Genomic DNA, 21,977 nt, shown 5'->3' on the forward strand with positions numbered 1-21,977 from the left:
AGAAGTGGATGAAAAGTTTGGCTTAACTTCTTAAAAAAGAGCGGTCGGCTCAGTGCAACATTTGCAACACAATGATACAACCAACATGATTAAACACCTCCGAATTCATGCCCCGTATTTGATGCACTACACCGGACATCCTCTAAGCAGTCAGAGTTAGGGAAGTCAAACAATAAATGACGTCTGTCTCATGCCAATGTAACCGAGGGTTTCAGGATGCTCGCTGATGTCATGGAAGTTCAGTGTAAGTAATGGATGGGAGTTAGAGCTACGGCTAGGCAAGTTTATTCATGTGTACAGTCCGTCTCTATTAGCAACAGTCAAGACACCATATCAACACACATGACACACTTCCAGCCTTCAAAATAAGGGTAAAAGTAAACATCTTCTGTGTCAGAAATACACAGCTAAGTTGATAAAAAGTTCACATCATTAAAAAAAATCATGGAGAAGTTCAGACATTTCATTCAAAAAGAACTCGTTTAAACCATGCAAACTTTTAAACCCTGCCTCTGAAAAGCATTGGCATCGGAAGGTTAGGCATCGGTTAGGAAGCGGAATCGAAACAAAGAATCGGAACCGGAATCGTTCAAATTCAAACCATGCCTATAACCCTACAGACGAGGTGGCTCGGGCATTTGGTCAGGATGCCTCCCTGGGGAGGTGCTCAGGACACGTCCGAGTGGTAGAAGGCCTCGGAGAAGACCCAGGACATGTTGGAGAGACTATGTCTCGCAACTGGCCTGGAAATGCCCCAGGATCCGGGAGGAGCTGGATGAAGTAGCCTGGGAGAGGGAAGTCTGGGATTCTCTGCTTGGGCTGCTGTCTCTGCAACCCGACCTTGGACAAGCGGAAGATGGATGGTTTGTAATAAATTGTTTACTCAAATACATTTTTGTCTCACTCGCATGTCTTCTATTTGCATTTTGAATCTCTACTTAGAACTTAAGACCCAACAGTGCAAAATGTAAATTCTTGCAATTTTTCAACTGGTCTTAAAATTTTGATCAGGAGTGTATATGTGACTGCTTAGCAAATCTCGACCGTTAAGCAAGCAACAGATGAAAAATATCAAACTATGCATGTGGACCAGCCTAGGATGAAAAGGTTTGAACCCCTCTGGTGTAAACATACTCTATAAAGTACTGTATCCCATCATCATTTCCTGCTTGTTGACGAGAGCATGGCTGTCATCCAGCTGCTTTTCATGAATCTGTTACTTGAGCTAAAGATAGCCATCAAACTTCCTCCCCGCATCTTTTGTGCTGAGCTTTTGTTTCCTTAAGAGTGAGACAATAAAATGAATAATAACAATAATAATCCTGCAGACTTTACTCTGGAGAGAGACTCCATAAATCAACACTGATGGCGGCCTTCAGTCAGTGCATGATATGACAACCCCCCCCCCAAAAAAAAAAATACACACACATACACACACAGCCCGCCTCCTCCCTCCTTCTCCATGTCACATAAGCTGTGTGATGGCCCTCGGTGTTAAATGGAGTGGAATTGATTTTACGCAGCAAGCTGAAGAAGCTGAAGACATCTGAAGGGCTTGCACCCTTCTCTTCCCACACACACACACATACACACACACACACGAAGATTATAGTTATATAAGTTTCCCTCCCACTCCCTCCCTCCTCTCTGCCATGAGCAGGGGTGTTGTCATAGCAACCCTACCCCTCCTCTTGAACGTCAGAGCCATGAGCTCGGAGGATGAAGCTGCATGCAGCATCTGTCTCTCGTGCCTCTCAGAGAGCACCTGTCTTTTTTTTTGGCACATTTAATTTTTGCATTACGTACTTGAGAGCTTCAACACAACTCGGTTTGGATTGTTGTCGTGGATTAGACTGTCATTTGGTGAGCGTTGCACACCTTGACGCACAGGTAAGCTCTTGTGTTTGTTCAGTCTTGTTCTGCATGCTTTGTGTCTGTTTTTAAAGTACTTGCAGGTAATGTCATGCGGTATTTGATTGCTGAGTCTGCACACATGCACGCTGATTGTTTGTAAGAAGTACAACAGAGTAATTCTCCTCTTTCCCAACGTCCAGCCTAGTTCTTCTGGTCTACTCATCCTCCACTGCTTCCAAATTCCAGCGAGAGCAGCGATGTCGTGGTTGTTCTTGGACTGGTTCGTCCCTCTCTATCTGCTGGTGTCCATCCTGGTGCTGGTGGGATTCGGAGCATGCCTCTACTTTCTAGAGCCCGGGCAGCAGGACGCCCACATGTGGAGCAACAAAAGCGTCCGGCATCGCCCGCTGGTGGCCAGCGTGAACTGCAGAGACGACGATACGGATGCTCTGATATGATCCATGGGGGCGGGGGTGCTCAACAATTGAAAAAGGAAGGATGAAAGGGATAATCTGTTAAGCCGTATTCCATCACAACAACTTTTCTCTGATCCTGACCATATTGTAGTGTGTTTTCTTTTTTTCAGGAGAACTCAAACAAAAGTGAAGCAGATGGGTTCTTAATGAGACTGTGGAGGACACAATGGCCTTTGGGGAGGTTTGATGGAAAGCATTTTAATGCCATCTTTCACGTGTGCCAATTTTTACATGCATTTTGTATTTGGACAATTACTTTTCCTGTGTATGGTGTTGACTGGTGTAGTTCATTGTTGAAGTGAGAGGCTTACAGTATCACTTCATTGGGTACAACTGCACAATCTAGGTGCAGTGCTTTATCAGATTTGAATCACACTTTAATACTTTTTATTTCTATCACACTGAGAGCTGCTTCTAATATTTTGTCCATCTCATGTAGCTTTATAAGAAGGGAATCTAAATATTAGGAACACCAAACTACTACAGTATGATGCAATCTACCGTGACAGTAATGAACTAATAATAACATTGTTACTATGCTGCTGTGTAAAGCAAAAAACAAGCATAACTAGTTATCCACTGGTTATCCGAATATAAAACAAAGAGAGTGCCGAAAGGACTGGAAGAAGAAGGAAGAAGTTGTGTTCGGTTGTTAATTAAAAAAAAAAAAAAGGGAAACATAAAATATATTTGACATTTAATTGTTATTTTTACATCTAAAGTATCCTGGTAACCTCCTGGTAATCAACTCTAGATTTAAAATACCGGCTATGCCTGCATCACTGAATGTTTTGGACTTGAATCTTTTTTACAATGTAAAAAAGAAAAAGAAAATAACCACCTCAACCCTTGTCATTTTCTTGAGTAATTTTTAGCTACAATATACCAATTCAACAAATAAAAACATCGCTTTAATCATAATTTGGCCATCAGTCATTGAGGCTTATATGAATGTACAGTACCAACACCTGTAGGATGCACCATGACATACATTTTTGACAACCGTGCATTTCTAGTTGTACTTGGTTTTGTGTATCACAGCAGTACGGCATAGCAAAGCAATGGTGTAGAACCGCACTCCATCATACTGAGAGCTGCTTGTAATATTTTGGTTACCTTGTTCAGCGACATGAGAGGGGACAAAATATTAGACACACCTCTCAGTGTGATGTAGTGCAGTAAACTACAACCGCAGGAATAAACATTGTTAAATTGATGTCTATCTGACTGTGTCAGTCATAAATACGCATTATTTTGGAATCTATCTTGTAAGTGTACCTAATGTTGTGCCATGAATTGATGAAGAGTCAGGGGTGTTGGCACAGCAACAGATGCTGTGTGGATTGTCCTTGCCACTGTGCCCAAACATTGTAGTAGTGACGTTAGTAAACAATATATGAATGTTGGAGGAGTATGTATTCATTGCCCTATAGAGAGATGAGTCAAAATTGTATTTGGTCAATCTTTTTTTCCCCATTGTTTCTACTTAGTGACATTGTGTGAGTAACGGTGGGAGTGTCAAAATACTATCATGTGCTTCCTTTGTTCACGCAAAAAATAAAAGTGTAGTTCATTCTTGTGGATTTGTTTTAGGGAGAGAAAGTGGTGATGACTTGAGAATGAGCATGTATGCTGCTGTCAGGAGGCCCATTTAAAGGATGCACAGTGGGAGTGAAACAGTGCAGCCTCAGTGTGCAGGAATCAGGAGAATGGTATTCGTCTGCCCACAACTCCCACCATGCCTTTCCTCGCCTCATTTGTCTTGTTTACTCACTCGGTCTGACAGCAACAACAAGGGAGGAGACACGAGCAAAGCCTCCATGTGCAGGTTAGTCACGTATGTCTTCCGATTTTTTCCTGCAACATTTAGTATAGTAGTAACATTAGTACGAAGTAACGTTTTAGAGTAGTGACTGAAATAATGTCCTCTTGACTTCAGCAGCAGAGTGAAAGAAACACTTCCTAGTGCTGTTGCAATATGAAGCACATCTAAATCATGTGTATGTACAGTGTATACATTTTTGAAAATGTGTGTAGAACTTTTTTCGAAAGTAATTTGCCAACTTTTAGACTTTTATTGTGCATATATATGTTTGTGCTCTGGAGTGCCTGCGACAGTCCAGTGGGATAGATACATTGTGTCCATCTAACAATTTTTGTACAACTTATGTGTTTTTGTTTCGTTAGAAGATTATTATTAAACACTGAACATTTCAAGGTTTATTTTGAGCATTTTAAAATCATTTGCAAGCATAGTGAAAATCCAAAGACAAAAAAAGCAAAGGAAAATATCATTTATGAGGTGGATCAGAATGCACAAAGATGGAACGGATGTTCCTTCAACAAAGCAACAGATTGCCAGCTTCCTACAATCAAAGGAAGCGACTGTAGATATGAACACCATCGCTGTTTGCATCCCACTATATGGCAGAAACAACACCACACCCATCATCATTAAGTTCATCAACAGGGAATTTAAAACTGCACTTCTGAAATAGAAAGAAGATGATAGGTTCCAGCGTCTACAGGAATGAGCCTCTGACTAAACGCAATGTTGACATCGCCACGAAAGCACGAGACTTGAGGAAGCAGGGAAAGATACAAGGCACTTGGAGCACCAACGGCAAAATCTACATCAAGCAAAATGGAGGACCAGTATAAGCAAGAGTGCTTGTTGTCAAAAAATATCACTGATCTGAATACATACTAAAGAACACCGTGACAACAAGGGAAATGGAGGATACAAACCACAAGAAAGAGCCATGCAGCTAGAAGGATTACATACAAAAACCTTTGACTTTGATATCATCGTTGCAAGGGCCTGCTCAACAAGAAGTTCTAGAATTAGGAACCCATGGATCTACATTCAATGACACTCATAGTACAACACGAAAGATGGTAGGAAGTGGATTTGGACATTAACAAGGGAAAAGGAAGAACCTTTTTCTTAGTTTAGTTTGTTTTTTGTTAAAAAAAAATAGTAATGATAATAGTTATGTAATAAGGATGAGGGGGTAAGGTTAAATAAGCTGTGCTTCTTCTTACTCCTTTTCGGACATGTGGAATTGTGAATTGTAACATAAAGCATTCAATGTAAACTACAGGATATGCATGTCCGAAATAAATTAAACCACAACCATAACCACTATTCCTCTGCTTTTCATGCCCAGATTTGTGATCTAATGTGGACATGATCCCACCAGAGACGCCAGCAGCCCATTGAGCCCACCGATAAAAGATTTCACTCTCATTTACAGTATGTACTGTATTCCCAGCTCCAGAATATAGAGGGATGTTGTTTAGTATGGTGGTGGTATTAAGGGCTTGCGTGTTTGCATGTACATCAATGGGGCAGATTGGCACAGCATGTGCGTACAGATTATAGTGTGCTGGTCTGGAAGTCCAGAGCCATATTTGTGTCCCAGTCCACCCCTCATCCCAACAGATATCAACTTTGCACTAACATTTCTCATTCAACGTGTCCGAAAAGAAGTAGGAAGAAGCAGAGCTTGTCTGATCCTACCCCTGTCTCCTCAGTCACTGATACACACTCAACAAAAATATAAATGCAAAACAATTATTAATGCAACACCTTCCCTGAGCTGAACTCAAAGATCTAAAACGTTTCCTACGTACACAAAAGGCCTATTTCTCCCAAAAATTGGTCACAAATATGTGTTACTTACTCTGGATTGGCGTATGTGACAGCGTAGTCCAGTTCCTGCCAATATCCAACAACTTTGCACAGCCGTTGAAGAGAAACGGACCAACACTCCACAGGCCACAATCAACAACAAGATCAACTCAATGCAAAGGACCCCCTTGTGACCTCCCTAACCCAATACCATAAAACCGCAAATCTTGGAGTGGCCTTTTATTGTGGCCAGTCTAGACATGCCACACCTGTGAGGAGGATGGATTATCTCCACTGACATAGATTTAGAGAGATTTGACAGCGGTAGGTCGTTTGTGCACATACAAAAAGTTAAATAAAAGATGGGAGCAAAAAAACAAAAATGTCGTGTTCGTATTTTTGAGTGTGTATTATTCACTGACCGTGTTCAACATGAGTCAAGTTACCAATTTGCAATAATAAGAGAAGGACAAGGATGTGTAGTAGTAACTCAGATATGGTAACACCAGAGAATTTGCTTCCCCCTCCCCATTTTTATTGGTAATATTCCCTTTTTGTGTACATTTTTTTGTATACTGACACTTTTACAGGAGGATCTGAACACATAGAAAATGAACCATCATGCTTCTTTCTTTTCTTTCTTCATCAGGTTTCATTCCATCTCGTTTCTCCAACACAAGAAGAAAAATGAGTGTTTTTGACCGTCTGTCACCTCTAATCTCTCGGGTCTCATCAAACTCTAAACAGCCAAAAGATCCTCCTCATCTTCTGTCCTCTCGTTTGTCTTCCCGCATCGGCCTGTCGTCACCTGTCATGAAAAAGAAAGTGATTCACATCCCTTCATTCACGCTTGATGAGAGAAATCCTGAAAAACTGCCAACTTGTGACAGGTAAACAGCAGTGGCGCTTGAATTCTGGCTCCATTTAGCTCATACAAGATCCTTGGGACATTTGGTGGACATTTTGTTTTTTTTTAATTTATTTTCACAACATTTTGACTGTGTTAAATGAATATAGGTCAAATTTAACAAAGAATATTCTTTTTTTTTTAAATTGTTAGCTACACAAAAACTCAAGATAAATACTGTCCCACAGAAAAAGTCATTTTTTTCTTACCGGTACCTTAAACTATGCAATACTTTATGTTAAGATTTCAAGTTAGACTACTGGCATTCGATTTTTAATTGTCATATTTGGCGACCAGATGGTGTTACTCTTCCCATTCAATGCATGCAGCACCTTTTACTGCTTTCTGCAAGGGTGCCTTGTGTGTGTGTGTGTGTGTGTGTGTGTGTGTGTGTGTGTGTGTGTGTGTGCGTGTCACTCCTGCTGTGTGTGTTAACTTGTTTTTTTTTCTATTAAAGAAATTGCAGCTATTATGCGTGCCGGCCTTTAAAAGTGTAACATCTAAAAATATAATGAATATTGAAACATTTCAAGCTGAAGCAGTTTGAAAAGAGTGACTCATTTAAAGCATAAAAAATATTTCAATCATATTTTGACAGCAGTTTTTGGGGAAGCTGACTTTTTTTTTTTTTTTAAAGGACTTATAAATAAAATAACCTACACATTTTTAACTATCACTCTCCCTTTCAGCTACAGATCCTTTGGACCTGTTTGTTCCGTCCACGTCAAACAAAGTCAGCACCTTCAGAAGAATGAAGGAGAATGCACTGTAAAACATCCTGCAAAGTCCTCCATTATTTTTTCTACTGCTGAGACAAACACATCTCCCTCCGACCATTGTGACTTAAAGCCGAGCCATTCTCCTTTTGCATTTATGGTCAAGACTGCGGCCAAACCAGGCGTGATGTTCCCATCACCCAGACGGAATGCATCTCCAACTTCTCTGGAGGCGAGTTTGCGGCAGCCCGTTTCAGAAGACATTAAAGCCGATAGGCTTGAACAAGAAGCTTTATGTCTATTTAAGACTGCAGATAGTACTGTTATCACCAAAGTAAAGCCAAGTATGCAACAACGAGGGAGGATAGGTTCTTCTTCTGCATATGAGAAAATGCACTCTGAGAACACAACAGCTTGGCGAATGATTCACGAAAATTCTGCAGCGTATCGCTCGCTCCAGCAAACCAGGAGAAGGCGCTTCAGCGATGAAACGAGGGACGATCCCACAATCCTACAAATCAGGAGGCATTCGAGAGAACATGCTCGACGGACGATACCGGAGTTTTCATCAAAAAACCCTCAGTCGAACACAAGTACATCAGTGAATACTGAGCAAATATTCTGTTCAAAGGCTCGGATGGATGTCGAGGATAAAGTGAGCCAGTCTTGCCGTGTTTGGAAGGATCACAGTTGTCAATCAAGAGGCAATGATAGGATCGAGGAGGCCGCTGGGTGGACGTACAGAGGGAACCCATATAAGACCTGTCTGGTGCACCCGGTGCAACACACTGCTTTAAAATCTGCCATCTTGCCTTCAAATGTTATGAGCCTAGATGACCCAGGCCTTCTGGAAACTGCCCCAAAACTGCAAGAATATCCCTTCCGCTTTCCTAAGGAGGTGTTTGACCAGCCTGCTGGACCACCACGCACTACAAAGAGTCTTCCAGAGGAGGATCCCTATTATTACATAACCGCGGACTACCACGATTCAGATTATGAGGGTAAGTAGAGTAAGTGTCAAAAACACATTGGCGAGGCCCTAACAGAAAAGGGGGTGTGGGAAAGAGACGGTGACGCTTATCAGTGGAGGAACAGACACATTGGTGAGACGTGTCCAAGTGATAAGTCTCGAGAAACATACATAAACACTAGAAGCGGCTAGAAGAGAGCGGAGGAAGGAGCCAAGGAGAATGATTCAGAGATGAAGTATGCATACAAGGTGAAGTACACAATTACAGCACTTATGAAAATGATTGTGCATTGAGTGTTGCTAACCATTATTTTAGGCATTATTTTTCAACTTATGACCAAAAGTTGCATCCTAATTTTAAGCATTTGAAAACTCAGATTCAATCATGATTATCTACTGTCTTTTCAAAGTTATTAATGACCCTTTTGACCCAAATATACACATACCTACAGTATATACCCAAATATCATTACCCCTCAACTGGTAGACTGCTATAAAAAAAGGATATCTTTCACTTGTAAAGCGCTTTTCCACCTTCGAGGCCCCCCTCGCATTTCTTAGCCGCTCGACGGTTGTTTGATGAATCTGCTTCATTGATCACCATAATCTTAGAATTAGCATATGCCTCCTCTGTTGTTTGGCAACTTTCCCAAACTTTGAGGCACTTTTTTCCCGTGTGTCTCTGTGTCGCAGCTACAAAGTGAAAGTGTGTGTGTGAAAGGAGAGTGTGGGTGACAGGAAGAAAAGCTCTGACCCAATCTGTAAGAAGTCGTTTTGATATATAAATGTAGACCCTGCATATAAGACAGGGTTTTTTCCTTAGAAAAAGTCTGAAAAAAGTGGGTCATTTTTTTATTCAGAGTCTGGATTTATACGTGCAAACCAAAAGGTGGTGCCAAACAACTTCTCCCCAAGCGAGTCTGAGCTTTTCTTCCTGTCATTCACAAAGCAAGTGGCTCAACTGTATCTCTATTTAAGAAACAGAGAACATAAAAGTTGTAGTGCCTTATATTCAGGTTAATACAGCATCTGAATTGCAATGTTTTATTCAGTTTATTCACAAAATTAAAAATACCGATACATTTCATGTTCTCATGTAATGATAACACTTTTCAAAATGGTGCTCCTCAAAAGCTAGCCATAGCTTGTAGACAGGGGCTCAGAAGATTTATATAAACCAACAATCGTTCCCTAGTAAAACTACCTGCACCATTACTCCTGCGTTATTTTTGAGGTACAAAACAACTGCAGAATTCAAAAGTATGACGTTTAACTTTAAAGTAAAACTGAGCTTTTGGGGGATTTTTACCCATCATCCACAATCCTTATGTGAGACATGAACACAAGTGTCTTTCTCTTTTCTGTACATTGTAAAGATATAAAAACACCTAAAAAGATGCTGCTAAGAATGCACGTTATGGGAAACACTTATTCCGCCTATAAAACCTTCTGAAAAACAGTCCAAAAAGCGCCAACAACGCTCCATTTACATATAATGTGACATGCATATTAACCAAGCTACAGCTACATTGTTATTATTATTATTAACACTGTTAAGCCGATCAAACTAGTTAATGACGTATTGACACCTTGCCACACCACACCGGCTAGCTACTAGCCAGCTAGTGACTAGCTTCACCACGCACTCGCCCGCAATATGTCAGTGCCGCGCTCACAAGCCTCAGACCAAAAAGGTAAGGCTACAAGTTGGAGCTGCCGCCACTGCTGCTGTTTTTGTTTTTGAGTTTGGAAAGGTTAACGCTAGGTAAAATCAATGCGCCCACGAAGGCAGTTCCGATAATGCTTAAAAGGACCAAAATACAACAACATACTGTAAGTATTACATGTTATCATGGATGTACCCGTTACTAAATGGTATAGCATGTATATAAAACCATAAAACCGTGTTGGACGTTTTTGGAGGTGTTTTGAGAGTAGTCTTGGTGTGTCCCATTAGATGTCTCTTTTTATCTGTGTTTAAATCTTTAGAACGCACAGAAAAGATAAAGATGTGTGTTCATGTCTCACATAAAAATTGTGGATGATGGGCAGTTTTCATTTTAATGCATGAATTTAAAACCAGAAGAAAATCTAACAAATAGCACTGCTCTTATCTAATCTGTTATCTTAATATGCAAACTTTCCCTTGGACTTCTGGACTTTGTTCCGCACACAATCATAGTTTAATAGCTTTATTGCAGAGGATGTATTAAAAAAAAAAAAGCAGTATGAGTGCAGAAACAGCTTAGGTTAGTTAATAAGGTTCTTATCGTGTTATGGGATATGGTTCTGTATGTGTGTGTTCCAGTACAAAATATAGGGATTCTTTTAAAGTGTAAATATTTTTTGCGTCACCAATAAACACACAGCTGTGACAATATGGTCGCATGAAAGTACTTTTCAGGCATGGTGTTGATGCGCAGGCGCACTGCATCTTCCCACGCCCTCCTTCCTCTCTTGTTGCCTAGGTAACGGAGGAGAAGAAAGGGAGGAGGGCTCGCAGCTATAGAGAAGGAGAGGTACCCACAACAATCTGCTAATACCGCCACCGCCGTGTTGGATTTACATCTTTATTTTGTGCGACCGTAGCGGCCTAACAGACATCTACAGGTCAGTGGAAAGCGTCTGTTAGCATTAAGCTAGCGGCTTTTGGCGGCTGTTAGCCTGCTAGCCGTCTGTGAAACAATGGGGCCGACACAGATGGACTGCGATGTAGAGAACCTCATGTTCTGCATAGAATCAGATAAAACACAGGCTTATGCTTCCTAACTATTCTACCACAGAATATTGAGATGTTTTTTTTTATATATATATATTTATAAATGAGAAACAGGTCGCAGGGTTTGACTTAACATCATGTGGCGGTAACTTGCTTAAATTTGATTATACTCGTGGATGGCTAAATACTAGCATTGTGCCCACGGACGTGTTTAGAAAATGGGTGACCTCAGCATGTTGTAAATCAAAGTGACAACCAGAGCCAGGATGCCCTGCATCATGTGAACGGGGCTGCACTGAAACTATGGCAGCATGCAGCTCCATGTGGAAGCCTGCAGGCTGGACATTACTCGTCTTTTTTTCAATATTTACCATCTGTTAACACTCGTTGATTCAACATAGCCTCGTACACTTCTTTACACCTTTAGTGGCGTCCTCCTGCCTCTTTAATGGCATATAGCACTGATACTGCCACAGATAGTGACCATTTTAACACAGTGGAACCTCTAAAGCCAAACTCAGCTCGGTTAGTTCTCTCATTATATATATCATCACCATAATGATAGATTAACACTGGAATTGATTATTTGAACTATCATAAAAACTACACTGTTTTAAGTCACATTTAAATTTTTGCCCTACAAGTGTAAAAGTTACCACTGCTATGCTAAGTAAATCATCCAACCATCCATTTTCTATGCCGATTTGTCCACACTCGGGTCATGGGGGTATGCTGGAACCTATACCAGCTGACTTTGGGCGAGAGGGAGGGTACACCATGGAATGGCTAAGTAAAACATTACACTCAATTATTAAGGTCAAAACAAAAGGTGCTATAAGAAGGTGATTTGTGTCACAGATGCTCAGGTGCAGCTCACGCATCAGCAGTCTTGTCATACAAGTGTAGAAACAATTTAAACACTGTCAAATGTAAAAACAATAAGGCACTCAACCTTGCTAACACAAACAAAAGGCACTGAAAATCTATTAAAACACATCATGTGCACTCTTTGCTGACCTGAGGTTTAACCACATTAATAACCACCTCTCCGTCACCTCAGTAGCATTTGACTATAGAGCTTTGCTTGTACTTAAAAATGGAATTATTCCAAAATTCTGCTACCATCCCTTTAAATGTAATACAGTACCTCATTTGAGCATGTAAGATCTTAAAACAATGAAACCTGTATTGTACTGCATATTGTACTTCAGGACTGCTTTGGCTGCACAAACTGGGATGTGTTTAAAACTGCAGCGGGGAGGGAAGATTGTACTGTTGATTTGGATGAATATGCTTCTGCTGTTACTGGCTACATTAGCACATGCATAGAGACTGTTACCACCACCAAGTATTACAGAAAATACCCTAACCAAAAACAGTGGATGAACTGTGATGTAAGGGCTAAGCTACGTGCTCGTTCGACTGCATTTGTCATGGGCACCGCTGATGACTACAAAAAGGCCAGATATGACCTGAGGAGGTCCATACGGGAGGCCAAGAGGCAGTACAGACAGAAGCTGGAGGGCTACTATTCCACCTCAGACCCTCGGCGCATGTGGGCGGGGCTCCAGCACATCACAGACTATCGACAGCAGAGTAGCGTAGCCACGTCCAGCCAAACCACACTTCCTGATGAGTTGAATGAGTTCTATGCCCGCTTTGATACCCAAACTCCTGATGAGCAGAGAGGGTGGCTGAACCTGGGGAGCACACAGGACTCACCTCTCATGGTGACATCAGCTGATGTGCGCAGGGTTCTAAACAAAACAAACCCACGAAAAGCAGCAGGGCCAGACAACATCTCAGGACGTGCACTTCGGGTTTGCTCATCAGAGCTAGCTGATGTGCTTGCTGACATATTTAACCTGTCGCTTGCACAAGCATCTGTACCGACCTGCTTTAAGTCCACCACCATAGTGCCCGTACCCAAGAAGAGCAACGTGACCTGCTTGAATGACTATCGCCCTATAGCACTCACTCCTATTGTTATGAAGTGCTTTGAAAGATTAGTCATGACCCACATCAAAAAGAGCATCCCGGCGGCAACCGTGGACCCTCTACAGTTTGCATATCGCCAGAACCGGTCCACGGATGATGCAGTCAACACTGCCATCCACACAGCCCTTTCTCACCTACAGGGCCAGGACACATACGTCAGAATGCTATTTATAGACTATAGCTCTGCATTCAATACAGTCAGCCCCCACAAACTCACAGATAAGCTCCTCACACTTGGCCTGTCTCCCTCCCTCTGTAACTGGGTGTTTACCTTTCTCACAGGCAGGCCCCAGTCAGTCAGAGTCCACAACCGCACATCCAGCTCAAGAATTGTGAGCACTGGGACCCCACAGGGGTGTGTGCTGAGTCCACTCCTCTACACGCTCTTCACCTACGATTGCGTGGCCTCCCAGAACAACACCAGCATCATTAAATTTGCAGATGACACTACAGTCATCGGACTGATCACTGGTGGTGTTGAAACATCATACAGAAGAGAGGTGGCGGACCTCATAGCTTGGTGTCGTGATAACAATCTCCTTCTCAATACAGATAAGACTAAAGAGATGATCATCGACCCAAGAACAAGGGAAAAGGAGCCGCATAGACCCCTGTTTATTGATGAGACTGAGGTGGAGAGGGTGAAAACCTTCAAGTTCCTTGGCACACACATCAGCGAGGACCTCACCTGGTCTCACAACACCCAACAAATTCTGAAGAAGTCCCAAAGGAGACTGTACTTCCTGAGAAGACTGAGGAAATTTGGCATGTCCACCACAATCCTGAGTTGCTTCTACAGATGCACTATCGAAAGTGTCCTTACCGCCTCCATCACTGTTTGGTACGGTAACTGTACAACACGTGATAGGAAGGCACTCCAGCGGGTGATCAAGACCTCACAGAACATTGTTGGGGCAGCCCTCCCCACACTGCAAGACATTTATAAATCTAGAGTCCTACGAAGAACACACAACCTCATCAAGGACAGCACACATCCACAACACTCACTATTCACACTCCTACCGTCAGGCAGACGCTACAGGAGTTTGAAGTCCAGGACCACAAGGCTGGCAAACAGTTTTTACCCACAGGCCATCAGGCTCCTCAACGAAGCACTCGCACACGCCGCACGCAACACACGCACACACTCATAGCACTTTATTTATTTATTTATTTGTATTCTTTACTTGTATTAATGTCTCGTCTGTTGTTGTTGCTTAATTTATTGGTATATATGTTTATGTGTTTATGTTTCTTATGTTCTTATTCTTTCATTTGTTTTCTTTCTTTTCTTGGGAGAATGAACAGAATAAGATTTTCATTGCATGGTATAACTGCTGTTTTACCATGCACATGACAATAAAACTCTCTTGAATCTTGAATATTTAGATGAGATGCCACCCCTAGAAAACTATATTTGGGGGCTTTAGATAGCAAACTACTTTCCAATTTCCTCCATGATCGTTTTCAAACACCAACATCAAACGTCATTGGGATGAACTAGGATAGAAATGATGAGCCAGAAGGCCCTGTTGTAGGTCCAGTGACCTCTGACTTTAAAAAACAAGAACTCCCACAGACATACTTTGTATAGAGATTCTTCCCAGAAGAGAGGAAGCTGTTATAGCTGCAAATGGTGCAGGGGTAGAAATACTTTAGTTCATGTAGTAGACAGTATAAGGTCAACAGTCGTCTGCCTTTGCAGTAACATTGTGTCTTATTGCAAACAGTTCACTATTGTATCACTAGTTAAGATACTAAATGTGTCATAAATAATAGAATAGAGTAAAAGAACCCTTCAACTATCTTTCAGTAGCATCCTAAGGAAGTAGGTGGCTTCCTGTTTCTGCTCTACTGGCCTATTTCCTACATGTGACTGTATATTTTTGGCCTGAAACTTGATTTTTATCCCTCTGTCCTCTGCAGACATGTCAGATATTGTTCCTCCAGAAGTGAGACCCAAACCGGCTGTCCCTGCCAAGCCCCCCAATGTGGGCGCTCCTTCCCCCTCAAGCCCCTTCCCACCCCAGGTGCCGGGCGTTGGAGGAGGGGGTGTATCAGCTCCGCCTCCCAGTGCCATCCCCGTACCCATTGGGAGTCACGGACCGAGCCACGGAGGAACTCATGGTGTGGGTCACGCCATGGGTCAAGGAGGGGCTCACATAGGAGGACACAGTGGTGGTCAGAGTCACAACACCTCCAACAGCACCAGCGGGGGGTCCACACTGCTGGGGTACATCGGTATTGACACCATCATTGAGCAGATGAGGAAGAAGACCATGAAGACTGGCTTTGACTTCAACGTCATGGTTGTCGGTGAGTGTGTCAAATTGAAATACAGTCCGCCAAAATGTTGACATCATGGGAGCCCATTAAATCTTACAAGTCTTTAGCTCACAGAAAGCTACCAGCAATGGCAAAGAGGACAAATGTGATAACAATAGAAGCAGAAATCCAAGTTAGTGCAACAAAACAGTACAACTGCGCTTCCTCCCACAACTCCAAAACATGCATATTTAGCTAATTGGACACTGTTCAAAGGTGTGAATGTGAGTGTGAAAGGTTGTCTGTGTATGTGTCCTGGGATTGGTTGGCCCAACGTCTGCTGGGATAGTGTCCACCTCACCTGTGACAACTCTTGCAGTATCTCTTTCAAGCTTATTCATCTCTGCATCCCTTATCCACCGTCAGGTCACAGTGGCCTCGGGAAGTCGACTCTGGTGAACACCTTGTTCAAGTCCCAGGTGAGCAGGAGGAATGCAGGGTGGGGCCGCGATGAGAAGATCCCTAAGACGGTGGAGATCAAATCAGTGTCTCACGGTGAGTACACCCAACACCGCAGAGTTGTTTTGTGCACAGAATGCAGGGTACACTTTTATTTCGAACAGGATTTGAGATCTCAACATGGGTGAAACATCTTTTTCATCAATACTGATGAAGTTTATGATAGAATCATTTGGAGTGCAACCATACGTATATCGCGTGATAACTGCAGGATGTCTGGTGGGATACATTGTGGTCATCTACGAGCATTTATTTTGTGGTTTGTGAGCAATGTTGTGCCTCCTGCAGAAAAGTGATGAGGTTACCGTTAAGCATCAGCCTAGTAGGTTTTAGAGATGTGCGGCTTTTTTGTACGTTATCAGACATGTTTCTGATTCAAAGCCATATGTGTATTTACACCATTTCCAGCCAGGCATGATAATGTCCCATGACCAAATGCTTGCTTTTTGGCAAGGGAAGACAACAGCAATAGAGGCAGCAGATGGATAAACATAACACTCGTACAACACAGAGTTGCAAGCAGGCTGAGTCACAGAGGAAACCCCATTCTAAAAGGCAATGACATGGCTGTTGGATAGATTTAATGACTTTTAATTGTGTTCCACCAAGGTTGTTGTAAAATACTGCTCAGAGGTTAATTAGATATTGCAGAATGACATGAATAATGGCAGTAAAGGTCGGATATAGTGAAATGTTTTTCGCAGGACATGGAGGCTCTCAGGCTGCAACTACATCTGCGTTTATGACTAAAGCTTCAACATCACACGTTACTAAGTCTTTGGAGGGCTTTGATTATTCCAGTGTGGACTGGATCCCTTTCCTTGAACCCCCCAAGTAATGTTCTGATCTGGCAGTTTTGACATTTTCTTGAGCAACTGAGCAGCAGGCTACGTAGGTGTGCCACCCGTGGGGAAGCGGCAGAGGACTTCAGGGGAGGTGCATTAGAAAGAAAAAAACCCTACTGAGTTAACTTCATCTCCATGTAAAGGCAAAATCTAGCATTTTTTGTTCCTAAAGATGACAGAATTAGAAAAGTAAATTTGATTTAATACTGTATAATTTGTGTGCAGCCGCATGGTGGTCTAGTGGTTAGCATGTTGGCCACACAGTCACAGTCTGGAGATCGGGAAGACATGGGTTCGAATCTCCCTTCTGTGTGGAGTTTGTATGTTCTCCCCGTGCGTGCGTGCGTGTGTGTGTTTTCTCCGGGTACTCCAGTTTCCTCCCGCATTCCAAAAACATGCATGTTAGGTTAGGTCATGGCCACTTTCCGGCTTTAACGCTAAAAGGAATTCTGAAAAAAATTGTGGTAATCAGTAAGTTACTTTTTTAGACCAAGCAAAGGGAAAAAATGATGGACACAATTCTGAGAAAAAAATTCTGGAATCACCAGTAAATTTTCATTCATTTTCATTCAAAACTATCACCTGCATCAGATTATACGCCCAGCTAGCATTTGCTATCAAACATTACCGATATACAAGAAATGAAAATGATTATGCAAAAGACAATGCAGCCCAAGTCAAGGCAACATATTAAAAAGCTTTCAGCAACAGGCACATTTTCCAGTTCATCATGAAATAATGGTTTAAGAAAGGCAAGAGTAGAAAAACACCAATTTCTATAGTGGAGTTCATGACGAGAAGCAAAGCCATCAAACAATTGACTTTTTTTCTACATAACTAGCCGCTACAAGTGAACAAATAACTTTTGTTATAGCTACAGGCATCTTACCGCTGAGTTAGTTTATTCATAATAGAATTAATAAAGATGAAAGTTGTATCTGTATGTAGTTTGAGGCGTGATGTGATGTGACGTGACCATTGCCGCAAGGCAGCAAAAGTGAATCAAGAGGGGAGCAATTGACCGGTAGCTCGCGATCGACGTAATGGGCACCTTTGTCATAGAGCAAAAAAAAAAAAAGACACAAGGTCAATGTCATGGCCTGCAAATAGTCCGGATCTCGATTCGATTGAAAATCTGTGGTGTAAGTTGAAGGAAACGGTCCATGAGAAGACTCCAACCTGCTAAGCTGATCTGGCAACAGCAATCAAAAAAAAGTTGGAGCCAGATAGATGAATAGTAGTCTGTCACTCATTTAAGTCTGTGCCGCAGATACTGCAAGCTGTTATAGAAGACAAGGGTGGTGCAACAAAGTACTAGTGGTGTGTTCAAGTTTTTTTTTGGTTTTTCATGATTCCATCATTTTTTCTCTCTGCTTGGTCTAAAAATGTAACTTGCTAGCATTTTTTTTCTTAATTTCTTTTACAGTGTTTCTTAAAGCCAGAAAGGTGTCATTTGAAATGACTTTAGCTTTGTGCCATGTCTGTGAAATTAAACAACTGAATGAACATCCGCCGACACTGGTGATTTCATAATTTTTTACACGGGTTGTATATATTGTGCATCCCTTAACATTACATAAAGGTTATAAATTAAATTGTATTTGAGAGAAATAATGCCCAGCAAAACAGTCTTTACTGTCAAACATGGAAGTGGAAACATTCTGCTTTGGGGCTGTTTCTTTGACCAGAATCCCTCCTGAGATGTGTACAACCCTGGTGTCCAACTACAACAACCGTCTGACTTGTCAATAAGAGTTTCTCACTATTTCCCTGCCTCCAAACACATCAAGTTGAGTTGATCATCATATTCTCCCAAGTGTTTTCTGAGTCTTTCAGGCTTTCATTGGCAAACTTCAGACAGGCCTACATGTGCCTTCTTGAGCAGAGGGATTTGCAGGCACTGGAGGATCTCAAGTAATTACAGTCAACCATATGTACGTTAATGTGACAACCAGTGATCCACTGTGCTACTATGTACAGCTTGAAAATGTTTGAATCCCGAACCCAACAGTTTTGCGGAAACAACAGAATTTGTACAATTAAAAAAGGAGGGAGAAAGCGATAAAAGGGTTCCGTAGTAGGCCAAAATGCTTTATGTTGCTGATAGTTGCTATATGTTATGTTACCGATCCGATATTGGATAATCTCTGCTTCTGCCACGAGATCAGGCTGATCCGGTTGCTGTATAACATTCGTAACTCTGGGCCCCCCTCCAATATGGTAGGTGCAGTGATGCGCCTCAAAGCTGGTTGCCGCTCGCCACCTGCAAGAAGAAAAAGCAACACCGACATGCAGACATGTCCGCGGCGTACCATGGTGGAGTTAGTTTGCTTTCATTGTGCCCGGACTGCTGTGTCATTGTGCAGGGAGCTTGCACGCATGGGTGGATCTATGTGGTGGCCAAGGGTGGCCGTGGCCACCTTTGGTCAATCTCCGGCCACCTCACTGGCCATCTAGACATATCAGGTATCAACTTATTGCCACCCATATGTGAGTAATGGTCTCACCTTGGCCACCTCAATGAAAAATTTCTGGCTCCGCCACTGCTCGCACGGGAAGTGCTGCTCTAACAGCTTGTTGTTTATAGGGACCATCAATAAATTACTATTGCGCCGAAGAGTTTGTTTAAAAAAAAAAAAAAAGACCTATATTCTAAATCACACCACAAATTAATGTATAATGATGTCAAATGATTAGTCCTACCCTAAAAGTATTTTGCACGCCCATTCTTTCCAATTTTTATCTTTTTTACAGCTGATCTCGTGAATTTCATTTGGAGATATCTATTTTATTGGATGGACTTTTATTGGATTAGGGACCTGACTCAGAGGTTTGTTACAAAAGCCAAACAATATTGTTGGTCATGCTGTTTAACAAAAAGGTCAATTCAGCAATACTTTCATTGAATTATTTTTAATGCTTTGAAGAGCTATTTTCATAACCATATTCTATTCCACAAATTCATGTTTGTAAGAAAAAATAGGATTGGTACCGGCTCAGATTGTCAAGACTTAAAAAAAAAAAAAAAATCTGATCGAAAGTCAAACAATGTGGATCGCGACATCCCTAGTTGCTGATGTCCAGTACATAACACATCCTGCCTAAAATGGTCATGGTCCCAATCTGTCAAGGATGTAAAGTACGTCTATGTGACTGGTAAAGCTGCTGAATTGGCACTAGGTCATACTCTACAGTATATCCCCCATGATTTAGAGCAACAAGGAGTAAGAGTTGTTAATCAGTATAAGCTGCTGGGGTCACTTTTTTATGCCGCTCATCTGCACCACCAGATACTACATGTTCTATTGTTGTACAAATGTTGTGTATTTCATTTCATTTTTTCTACAAGATGATCAAACACGGCCGCCTTCCAAAATATTGTATTCCAGTGAATGTTTTTCCCAGCCAACAGCTATGATTGAAATATTTTGTTCTTGTTCTGTTTCTTTGTGTGTAGTTATCGAAGAGGGCGGCGTCAAAATGAAGCTGACTGTTGTTGACACTCCAGGCTTTGGAGACCAAATCAATAACGACAATTGGTGAGTGAATATCACATATCCAGCCTCACTTATGATACATCACTTTTCACAGCATTGTTTGTGGCGGAGTTCAGACTACGAGGAGGCTACTTTTTAGGACTGCATCTAAATTACCTCACGTTCCCCATATATGCTGATGCTTTTTTGTTTGTATCTGCAGCTGGGAGCCTATTTCCAAGTACATCAATGAGCAGTATGATAAGTTCCTTAAAGAGGAGGTCAACATCACCAGAAAGAAGCGCATCCCTGACACCAGAGTGCACTGCTGCCTGTACTTCATTTCCCCCACAGGACACTCGTAAGTGCGTCTTTGTCATGGCTAAAAGCCAGTGTATCACATCAAATTGAGAGAGAGTGGATTCAAACAGCATATTTTCCAGCCATACTTGGGCGAGCTAATGAGACATATGACACATGGCAACTTAATTAACTGCTCCTCCTCCTGCCGTCCTGATTATTACCGCATGTGCATTCATGGAGAGTGACAGTCCGCTTTCAACCCCCTTCGTTTTCATGACTGTATGCGACAGACTGCGGCAGCTAGATGTGGAGTTCATGAAGCGACTGAATCACTCTGTCAACATCATTCCTATCATTGCCAAGGCCGACACAATGACCCCTGAGGAGAGACAGGAGTTCAAACAGCGGGTGAGTGTTCACCAAAACATAAACATTCTGTAGTGTGCATATTGTTGCCCTTTGTCGGGCAAGAAATCATAGTTTGTTACCCAACAATGGATTCAATTAACCTGCGGCCATCGGCAGAACTGTGGACTTTTTGATTCAACACAAATTGCTCAGTTAAAAGGTTAGCGAGCTGAAATTCAGCCATGTTCGCTGCACCTATGTACGCTTAATACCATTTTACGCCAAACTGACTCCCATTACAACGCTTGTTTTTCAATATGCAATAATCCTGATATTTTTTCCTGCTATTTCTGTAAATACTGACTGGATCGCTTCACAACGGTCTCTGACAATTGCTCAAAATGGCCGGTCTAGATTTTCTAGTTTTTGCATGACTTTCAGTTCACCACTACATAGAGCTAGAGCTCCATTGGCGCTTTGGTGACCACTGACACGAACTGTCGACCCGGTGAAAGCAGCAGTAACAGCCCTCCTCCAAACACACACCTTTTGAAACATGACGCCCTTCCCCCAGCTCCCTCTCCAAACAGTTTACACACACCCCTGCCCCACACATGCAGGTTAATTTGCAAATCCACTGCACCAAATGTGGAGGACAGTCCTGTAGAAACTATATAAAAATGGTCTGTGACTTATTATGTTTTTTGAAAAAACTGTCATGGCTCCAAAAATAAAAGATGTGTTCTATACCCCTCAGTAATATTCAGGTAACAAAACACCTTTTATTTTTTAATATGATACTGTTGAGGTTCACTTTACCTTTTTTTTTTTTATTGAAATCGAGGGGTATCCTGACAAAAAAAGGCCCAAAGGCCTTAAAACCCAAAGTATTAAAACGGACATTTTCATGGATCAGGAAGCCTAACGATGTAACCAAGAGATGAGAA

At 42.0% G+C, this 21,977-nt stretch overlaps 1 protein-coding gene across 12 annotated transcripts in view; it reads left to right on the plus strand.

Annotated features, from left to right (window-relative positions):
* Positions 1-2,311: 2,311 nt before the first annotated feature.
* Positions 2,312-21,977, plus strand: part of septin3 (septin 3) — a 29,593-nt gene continuing 9,927 nt past the window's right edge. For 10 of the 12 annotated variants that reach the window (XR_008570601.1, XR_008570605.1, XR_008570606.1 and 7 more), the window contains exons 1-7: positions 2,312-6,854; positions 7,561-8,588; positions 15,201-15,590; positions 15,966-16,094; positions 20,361-20,442; positions 20,603-20,740; positions 20,973-21,090. Coding sequence is in view for 5 of the 12 variants with exons in the window: in XM_054778094.1 (XP_054634069.1) it covers positions 6,586-6,854; positions 7,561-8,588; positions 15,201-15,590; positions 15,966-16,094; positions 20,361-20,442; positions 20,603-20,740; positions 20,973-21,090 (2,154 nt within the window). In the remaining 7 variants the exon portion in view is untranslated. Of the gene's footprint in view, positions 6,855-7,560; positions 8,589-8,634; positions 8,807-10,966; positions 11,168-15,200; positions 15,591-15,965; positions 16,095-20,360; positions 20,443-20,602; positions 20,741-20,972; positions 21,091-21,977 lie in introns of those variants that run through there. The other 2 variants (XM_054778098.1, XM_054778097.1) reach the window with 2 other exon arrangements.

This window comes from Dunckerocampus dactyliophorus, chromosome 6 (genome assembly GCF_027744805.1).
Source record: "Dunckerocampus dactyliophorus isolate RoL2022-P2 chromosome 6, RoL_Ddac_1.1, whole genome shotgun sequence".
Classification (NCBI taxonomy): Eukaryota; Metazoa; Chordata; class Actinopteri; order Syngnathiformes; family Syngnathidae; genus Dunckerocampus; species Dunckerocampus dactyliophorus.